A 10,182-nucleotide genomic window follows, 5' to 3' on the forward strand; every position below is an offset into this window, starting at 1 on the left:
AATTGTTCTTGTATCAGCCTTGGTGATAAGGGTGGATTTGGAAGTTACGTTCTCCACTTCGTGTCCATAATGGAGCAGAGCATAACATTGAGTATGTTCTTTGTACCCTTATAAATTCACCTAATCTTGCAGTTTGTTAAAAAAATTAAATAAAATTAAAAAATGTGTTAGGTATCCAGAGTTGTAAGTATCACGATAAGCTTATACTCCTATGTAAGAAGGCTAATCCCTTCTTGTTGAAGACTAAGACACATTTTTTCAACAAAAGCTGTAGAACTGCTGATGCTTTGGCTTTGTTGTTTATTTTCTTAGAATTAGCAACCCAATTGATTTAATTTTTTTAAATCATAAACCTTTCAATGGAATTCTGTAAGGAGTCTTTTTGAAAACTATGGAGTGTGATACATACCTTTCTATACATCCTCATCTGCCTTAAATGTCTGTAAGATCAGGTTAGCACATTCAAACATTGACTATTAATACAGTTTCAAGAATGGCAACATCATGTAGGCTACAAAATATATTTACTTCAGAAAGAATCTATATATCCATTGTCATGGTTTTCAGTAAGATGTTTGTTGGGGCGTGTTACTTTTGGGTTTTTAAATCAGGAAGAAAAGGAGGGTATTAAGTATATGAGTACAGTTTATAAAACTATTGTTAGAACAGTGAGGAATCCTTTATAAAATGTAGTGAGATTTTGTATGTTACAGGGCCAAATACTTTTTACGATTTCAGTGATATTTTCTTAGGCTGATGCAATTTTTCTGTAGTGTTGACAATTTAGTGTTGCAATGTGTGAATACCAAGAGACATTGAAAAAATACGCAAAAATCATACTGAATACACTTAGTCTATAAACGCCATAACAACTAATAAATGTGACCAATCATTTTGTGTGCTGCTCCCCATCCAAACAGTGCTTTTTAGATATTGGGAGCAGACCATCCCTCTTTTCTTTCCAGTTGGTTACTAACTGTTCCTGTGTTAATTTAGGGTTTAGCGCCATCATCAGCTACTGCATTTCATTAATTTGGAGGTGCATTTAACAGCTTAGTTCTAAGATAATGTTGGAGTTACCCAGTACTCATGTTGGATCAGTGCAGAATTTCACTAGAGAATTATGCTAGGAAAAACATACCAGTGTCTTGTTTTCCTAGTTAAGCTGTGTTTTTATTTGTGATGTGTGACATGTACAAGGTACTCTAAACTCATTAAAGTTCATTGTGAACCCAGGCACAGTTTATTCCCTGCTTTGATATAGTATCAGTAAATTTTTCAGAATGTCTCAGAATCTTCACCACAAAACAGAAGCAAATGATGTTGTCCTTGTTCTTAACCCCAAATAATTATGCAAACATGTTTCTACATGGTTGTTTTGAACAGAAAATTGTAATTATAAAGAAGAAACTGTCTTAAAAGTTGTATATGTGATCTCTTATTACTAAATATTTTTTTTAATCTATCCTAGATGCAGGCCTTATATGCTGACTAGAAATATTATAAGTACTTACTTTATGGTGACACAGTAACAATTTACAAATTGTTTCCAATGCTAATGGAGTTCTTACTGTTACTGAGGTACTGCAGTTGAAACTGTGTATTGCTGCTCCTGTGTAGAGAGCAATCAGGTATCCACGTAGAGAGCAATACTGTATGGAATATTCTGTTACGCAGTGAACACCTTCCTTTCAATTCTTCTGGTTGCCAAAACCAAATTAGCCTCTGCAATGGCAGTTATTTGTTATAATATTTAAAATTAGATAAACCAGTCTTTAATCTAAAACACAAAATGCACAGTGTTCTATGTTATAAAGATGCAGCTGTTCCAGTATCACACAATTCCCTATGGCATTTCATGCTGTATCTTTAGTGACTTCTTTTATACAGGAAAACAATTATACCAACGCTTACTGACTATCTGTGCTAGTTTTGTCAAATATCCTTTGCTAAGGTTATATCAAAGGTATATCAATGTGTATCAGGTAAGATCAACTGTTCATTAGTTGTAACCATAAAAGATTGTCTAAATACTATTTTAATTTAGACAAACAGGTCATCCTAATAATACTGTGAAAGCAAGGCTACCTTTTATCCTTTCACATCATATCTTGTGTTTTTCTGTCCCCACTACATTTAGCAAATAGCCAGTCTGAGATGTTTGATATGTATATAAGATTTTAAAGCTCAGCTCAATTTTGTCTTTGTTCCAGACTTTTGATGAATGTGTGGCAGCTGGAGGTTCCGACTGTGCTCCAGAGAAACTTTGGCTTCAAATTCCATTCTTCTGTGGCCACAGCTCTGAATGCTGGTAGGGAGATAGGTGTAGCTTGCTAGTCAAGTACATCATTGCTGAAATATAAACTTTAACAAATTTGAATATGTAACACAGTTGGGGAAAGTGTGAGGAGCTAGGCAGAGTGAAGCAGTGGGTACTTTAGTAATAGGTTTTCTTCTGAAAAAGTTACTGAAACAGTGTTGCAGTTTTTTAAACAAGCAATATGTTAGAATACTGTATCAGCAGTGCTATGAGGGAAAACGTATGTTTTCAATTTTAAAAATTATTTTTGCAGATTTGGAGTCTTGACTTTTTTTTTATGTCAGAATACGGTATCTTTCTTTCCAAATGGACATATTTTAGTTCGAGCTCCTGAAGTTTCTGGAGAGAATAAAATAATTGAGATCAGGATAAATTTATCTTCTTAAACCTTTACCAGGCATCCAGTAGTCAATGCTACTTAGTAGAAACTGAAACAAAAGCAAATAGTGTCCATCTGTCAATGCAACATGTTTTATAACAATGGCACATATTTAAAAAACCCTTCAGCAACCAAAAAAAACCCACACAGATTAATGGAACTATTCTGAGTGATATCAAGGGCAGTTATTCATCAAAGGTACTGTTCTTTCAAACATAAGCAAAGTAAATGGCCACTTGGGAGCTCCCCTTTCAGTACCTGTTGGTCAAACCTATCTACACTGTGGCCACGTAGAGAAGGAGAGAAAGGAAGAATATGCAAAAAGGAAAGTGTGTTCTTATCAGGTATCTAATGTGAAAGTGGAGACCAAGTATTAACATTGAGAAAATGTAAATCCTCCGAAAATTGCATTAATAGAGACATTAACCATGTACATACATTGGGTATTTTTGTGGAGACTCCTCTATAAATAGATTCACATTTTTAGATAAAAACACAGACGAGAGAAACTGGAAAGGGAAATGAAGTTAGGAATGGTTATAACTTGGAATGAGTCTTGCCTTTCCTATACAAATGTCCTGTTGTGAAGTAATCTCTATCTAGGGACCAAGGACTGTTGGCTGCCATCAGAACTTGCTGTAATTGTTCTCTGTCATTTTAGGAATGTGGGAAGCAGATGGGCTTTGGAACAAGCCAAATACAATCTGATTAATGAATACTTCCTAGTGGGAGTTACTGAAGAGCTTGAAGACTTTATCATGTTATTGGAGGCAGCTTTGCCCCGGTTCTTCAGGGGTGCCACAGAACTGTACCGGACAGGTATTTACATAGTTGATATCCATGGATTCCATGGATTTTTCGTCCTCTTATTGCCTTTCTAATGTGAATTCTTTAGAGTTCAATAAATAGTTTTGAGGCTCTGCCAGTCTTTTGTCTCTCAGCTGGCTGATGCTCCTACAAATAAGATAAACTCCTTTTAAAAGATTCTCAGCAATTTTTTTTTGGGGTAGCCCAAGTATCTTCCTGCCTTACACAAATTGTAAATATTTAAGTTTGGGGTAAAGGCAGTTGTGTAGGTACACTGCATGCAAAAAAATTTAACAGAGCATTTTTTAAGGTCTTGCAGTGGCTTCAGTTTTGTAAAGTGGCTGATGTGGCAGATTTCCATTTCCTCAGAAGCCCTGCTGAAATTGACTGTGCTCGGTGCAGCCTGGTTGGCCGAGCAATAAGGCCTGAGGGATGCAGAGACCCAAGTACGTGTTTATCTTCCAGGGCTCCTAATAAGACATAACGTAGCCAGTAGCTCAGTTTCTAGGAGCTGACCATGCAACTTGTGATGAAGGAAAGGTCCCTCTTAGCAGAGCATCTATCTATAAATAGAGGGGAAAAGGGTCTGATGTATAGACCCAAGATGTGTAGTATTAACAAGTTTATTACAAAGCAACAGATAAACTTTCTTAAGGAAAATCTTATCATCATTTTGGTCATTTTAGTCCTCTTTGTCTCGGGAACTCTGCAACAGGGATGTGGCTTATGTATCATTTATGATAAGACTATAGTATCCTATTTAGATGGGAGAATAATGCTTTAAATGCCATTAGTAGGGAGTATATATTTTGATTAGAAATAGACAACTGAAATCACATGAAAACAGGATTTTTTTTCTCCTTCATGGAGTGCTAGACAGGGCTTACACCAGTGCAGTGGCTGGGGTTTTTTTTGTAGTCTGAATTGAATATAAACATCCCTGGAGGTGTTTAAAAGATGTGTAGATGTGGCACTCGGGGACATGGTTTAGTGGGGCTTGGCAGTGTTAGGTTTGTGGTCAGACTCTATGGCCTTAAACTTCTTTTCCAACCTAAATGTTTCTATGATTCTAGGAAAGAAGTTCTTTGTTCCGCAGTTTCTAAAATTCTTAACATTTGATACCAGATTAACATCTAAATAATTCATTTTGAAAGACCAATCTTGCTCCAAGTATATTGTGTGGAGTAATCTTGTTCCTTGAATGAATGTTCATTCCCTGGGTTTATTAGAATAAGGAGGAAGAATTGAAAGAATGGATGTAAAATTCATTAACATTTAGTGAGAGAGACTGCGCTTTTCCAACTCTGCATGTTATGTTGATGCATTCTGGATTAAAACTTGTCACTTCTGATGCAGTCTATCAACACACTGAGAGTTTAAACCCCTGTAAATAAAATAACTGTAAACCTTTTTTTAAGCACATGAACTTTAAAGTGAAGTTATTGCTTTCATTTTGCATTTAGGAAAGAAGTCTCATCTTAGGAAAACAACTGAGAAAAAACTTCCCACAAAAGAAACTATTGCCAAGCTACAACAGTCTGAAATCTGGAAAATGGAGAATGAGTTCTATGAATTTGCACTGGAGCAATTTCAGTTTGTCAGAGCACATGCAGTTCGGGAAAAAGATGGAGAATTGTATATTCTGGCTCAAAACTTTTTCTATGAAAAGATTTACCCTAAATCAAACTAAGAACACTATACTGTTAGATTTATGGACCTAAATCTTTGATCGCATCATCATCTTAGTCCTCAGCCATGGAAATTAGATTGCTTGTAGACCTCCAAGACATTTCTTTATATCAGAAAAGTGGGCTGTGGATCACCTCCAGGGCTTTGGATATGGCTGTGTTGGTAATCCAGGAGCAAAGGCTTAATTTCTTTTACCTGACTAATACTTTCAGTGGGAGTCAGTATCCTTAACCTGAAGAAATCTACACTGTAATTCGGAGCAATTAATACACAGCAGTTCTATTTGAAAATATAAACACAAAACACTTCTGTTGATGCTCTTTTTAATTTTCAGAGCAATTTATTTTCATTTATACTTCTGTGAAGAGGAAATCATTTTCCCCAGCTTTCAACATGGAAATTTTGGTTGTATACAGTATGAGTAGTCTTAATAACTGGTTGACATCTGTGCTTTGTTTTTGCGAATCATGTCACATGATATTAATTGGGATGGTTAATCATCTTCTGCTGAGAAATGCTGCTGCTGCTGGAATTGCCCATATTTATATATGTGGTTTTATTAAAAAAATTACAACTACTCATTAGTGTTAAAATGTCATTTCCACATTAATATTGTAAAAACTTCAAGAATCAGAGCAGTGGGGTTTTTGTTTTGTTTCATGTCCACCACCACTGACTGAGGTTGGGAAAACTACAAAGAAATTTGGTATTGTCTGCAGTTCTAGTTGATCCTTACACAGTGGTATAAAAATCATAAATTCAGTAAGTTTCTCCATGGATTCTTTGTAGTAATTGTAAACTGAGGTATTGGTGAATCCATATTATGACTCTATTAGTGAGCTGTGGTATGGCTAGGGTTTTCCTACTACTTCAATACTTTTATCTGTAGAATATTTTTACTGAGGTGCTTTATAACGTGTTTTAAAGCATTGCATTTACAAAAGGAGTAAAATGCTGTAAATACTGCTTATTTTATGTATTTGGACCAAAAGGTTTAAAGTAACTAGTTTAAAGTGGGATTTTGCACCAGTTCTGTTATGTGTGAAGTGAAAAACATCACATCTGTTTCCTGGTTGAGTTAACTGCTGGACATTGCTGAAACACACTTCAGTGACCTCTCTGACTTCAATACCAGAATGTTGTCCAGGGATTCTCTTTGCAGAAATGTCGTCTTCAACTTTTATTAGGGTAAGAGAACGAGAAGAAAAATGTCATGTGTAGTCTGGTTGAGAAAGATGCAGTGAACTTGATTGACATAATTGTATTTATGTAACTGCCTTAGTGACTGTTGTAAATTTGTGAGTTGCCATTATTAACAGTGTGAAACACCTGGTAGATGAAGTAAATTGAAATTTGAGAACAGATGTTTGGGGCCACTGCATTATAGCAAATGGCAGTGGAGAACTGCAAGAATTTGTTTCCTGTTGAATTTTCTTAAAGATCTGAGTATTTACACATCTTACACCTGCCTTTTCTTAAAGTGCTTTTCACAGGGTTTGATGGGGGAAGGCACTGAGGAGACAAAGTAAGGAATGGTGGTGAAGGTTTAAATTCCTAAGGGATGGTGCTGAAGGCTTAGTTTAAAATTACAGAGTGGAGTTTCTTTAACCAGCTTGTTCTTGTAATGAAAACAAAGGAAATGGAAAATGGTCTGTGAACTGGATGTCTGCAGCCAAAAGTAACAGCCCAATTACAGAGAGGATAACGAGAGACTATCAAGTACATCTTGCAGTTTCTTTGTTTTCTAAGATTTTTCCCTTCTAATTTTAAAAATAGATCTCTCTTTGTTCTTTCCAAATAATCAGGGAAGTTCCTTCTCATAGCTTACCATTTATGTAGCATGAACCATGCATAAGACTTCCTGTTCTAGTCCTTGTCTATTGACATCGGTAATAATGCCAACGTGTTTGGATATAGGATGTGTAGGGTCACACATGAAGACATTTCCCAGCTAAAGAAAGGAACTGAGGAATCATACACAAGAAGTAGTTAATGGAGATCTAAAAGTTTTCATTAAAAAGCAGTATTTTTTCTTGAAATAGAATGAATATTTATAATCCCAGGAAAGATTTCCACTTGCTGATAGTTCCATGTTAGATTTTATTTTGACTATCTTGTTTTCCTTCAGAATAATTTGGATCAGTTTACCTTCTTGCATCTCCTTCAGAATTTTCAGAAGCGACTTCTAAGAGAGCAGAAGAGTTTACTAAGTGAAAATAAAAAATCTTCATGCAAGTAATGAAATAGGTATGTAGATGAATGCTTCTGTGTTGACAAGAAAACAATAGGTAAAACTTCTACTGATTTCAGTAGGGTCTACAGAAATTTCTTCTATTCTGTAAGCAATTTTAAAAATTGTGTTTCTTTTTCTCCTTCAGGATTTAGAATTTCTTAATTATGAATCTTCAATAACAAAAATAATAGAACAATGCAACTTTTTTTTACTTTTAAAAAAGCAATACATTTTTCATAGCTCATGTAAGACCACATTTTATTTAATCAGATATCACTTCCTGTTCTTTGCTGTGAACTGACAAGTTTGAGACAAACAAGGAGTATTTTTTGAAAATACTAGCAACAATTGGAGAGGTATTCGTTCTAGATGTATTCCGAAAATGTGATCATGTGTAGAACACAGAAGGAACTAAGACTCTCCTTTTTTATCTAGTGCAACTATTAAAGTCAACTGTGAACTTTTTAGAATCCTTTGAATTCAGAACTATCAAACCTGGTTTTCCTAACAGGCAGTTTAGGAAAAAGAGCTTTACAGATTTTTAATAATCTGCTCTATTCATCTTCCGTTTGGAAATGAAAAGAATCAAAGTTGTTGCCATTAAAAATATTTTACAGTATATAAATATAATTTATCGTATATATTTTCCCTTAATGACTCATAGTGGAAAGCAGCAATAGATGACTTTTTGGTTTTGCAGGTTGTATGATCAGTAAACTACTATGCAGCCTCCTGAAAATGAATCTTTAACTGAAGTCACCGTACTCCGCGGAGGAGCGAGATTGGATTTTTGCAGGGCTAAGTTCGTTTGAAAGGTGCTGAAATGCTCATATATGTATATAGAGAGTTGAGAGTAGATTTTGTTACACTGTTCTGTACTTTCTCGACAAAATTACTGCCCAGATTTTGTGCAAAACTGTTGAAATTGTTGATGTCGGCCCAGTGGCACAAAGTCCAGCTGTGCTGGTGACTACGTACCCACAGCATGTCTGGAGCACTTGTGATACACTGGGCAGTGTTGACAGTAGAACAGCAGTGGTTTTAGCTCCTTCCCATGATAATTCTGCAGCCATGCAACAAGAATTTCACTCTTACTTAGTTAGTGCATTTATAAGCAGACTCAAGGCTAGGGTGCAAGTTGTCCTCTGTGCACATTCCTGTTTGCTCTGGGTGGATTTTCAAGCACTCTCCCTATTATTATGCTGATTGTGGCTTAATTTTCAAACAGGCATGAAAATTTATAGTTATAGAATACCTATACAGGAGACAAAAACCAGCCCATCCTGGTCATTTGAAATGCCTTTTCTGGGTATTTAGTTTTTCTGAAGATACCTAGCTATTTTTACATTACAGGAACAAACTTTTGCTTATTGATGGTCTCAGAGCAGTTCTATTTTATATCGGGGAAAATTCAGTTATTTTCTGTTACACATCTGTTAAAGTTTTCCATTAAGCTTAGCTGCTAAAGGTGTATGTGACAGAAAGGTGTGTGGATGATGCTGTCTGCATTGTGCTGCTTAAGCAGTCAGTGCAAAAGCCTGATTCAAGTGCACTGCCAATTTAGCTCTTCAGAATTAGAGCATGTTTTATGACTACTAGAGATAAAACTTAAGGAAAGTGTAAGGCTGCTTAGTTGGATGGATGCTTCCTCTACTGTAAGCCTATGCAACTGTGTAACCTTAGCAGCAGTATTTATAGAAAGAGCCCTCTTCCTGAGACTTTTCTGAAGCATAATTATAAATGTTCATACACTTGTACTGTCTGATATTTACATCGGCAGCTTTCCATAGCTTCTGTAAAAGAGACAGGTTTGTGAGCATTTCTAAAGCAGTACTGAATGTAATTTTGAAAAACATGGATTGTGCTTCATGATTTTTTTTCTCTTTTTAAACACACACACACAGCTAAATAGTGCCTTTTTTCCTCACAATCCATGTTGAAGATGCTTGCTCCCACTCACCCTCTGTAAACGGATTTGTTTGTGCAATACAATTCCAACTTGAAACCATTTTGTCACAGCTGTTTGAGAAATAATCTCCATTTTTCCTCACTATGCTGCCAGCTTTCTGTTGTTGAAGTGTTTCAGTTGATTACCTAATGCAAATGCTATAAAATAAAAGACCCAGTGGGAAGGGGAAAGAAAAGAAGTCTGGTGTCCTGTCTTAATATTTGCGTGTCACATTCACATTGAATGCTTTTTATCTGGAAGATATTGTGACGCAGTATTGTGAACTTTCTTGGCAGCTATTGTGATTTTGGAGGGGAGGGGAGAGCTGGAGTGTAGCTAGTCTGTAGTAATTTCATACAGCTATAACCAAATATATTTATTAGGCCTTTAGAATTTGCATTGGGCTTTCTAGGCAGATATGTAATAAGTTTGTGGAGAGTATACACTGTGCTGAAAGTGTCAATGGAAAGTTCCTAATATTAAAGCCAAGATTCGTAAAAACAGGAAACTGGCATTAAACCAGTGAATTGATACATGCTTCCCTGCCTGAGGGAACAAATGTCCCAACTGACTGCCTTGGTATGGGAAGACCCTCAGTTACTGCTGTGCTGAAAGTGGTATAAGAACTTGAGTGGACTAGAAATGTCATTTGCATTTGTAAGCAAGCACCTAAAACAAGAAAATACAGTGAGCATGAGTACGCTGCTGTTTAGGATTTCTGAGGCCCGCTGTAACCACTGCCCTATAAACATCCCTAGCTGCATGTGCCACGGAGCTGAACTGTCGTCTGACCCAGACAAGTTTCT

General features: G+C 36.1%; 1 protein-coding gene across 3 annotated transcripts in view; it reads left to right on the forward strand.

Moving 5' to 3' along the window:
- HS2ST1 (heparan sulfate 2-O-sulfotransferase 1) overlaps window positions 1-9,575 on the forward strand; it is a 108,971-nt gene extending 99,396 nt beyond the window's left edge. For 2 of the 3 annotated variants that reach the window (XM_027882891.1, XM_027882890.1), the window contains exons 5-7: window positions 2,214-2,311; window positions 3,361-3,518; window positions 4,970-9,575. In XM_027882891.1, the coding sequence (XP_027738692.1) occupies window positions 2,214-2,311; window positions 3,361-3,518; window positions 4,970-5,196 (483 nt within the window). In that variant the 3' untranslated portion in view covers window positions 5,197-9,575. The remainder of the gene's footprint in view (window positions 1-2,213; window positions 2,312-3,360; window positions 3,519-4,969) is intronic. The other variant, XR_003571121.1, reaches the window with a different exon arrangement.
- Window positions 9,576-10,182: the final 607 nt, after the last annotated feature.

The sequence above is a fragment of the Empidonax traillii genome, unplaced genomic scaffold (genome assembly GCF_003031625.1).
Source record: "Empidonax traillii isolate 1590-97213 ecotype Southwest subspecies unplaced genomic scaffold, ASM303162v1 scaffold114:size1751661, whole genome shotgun sequence".
NCBI lineage: Eukaryota > Metazoa > Chordata > Aves > Passeriformes > Tyrannidae > Empidonax > Empidonax traillii.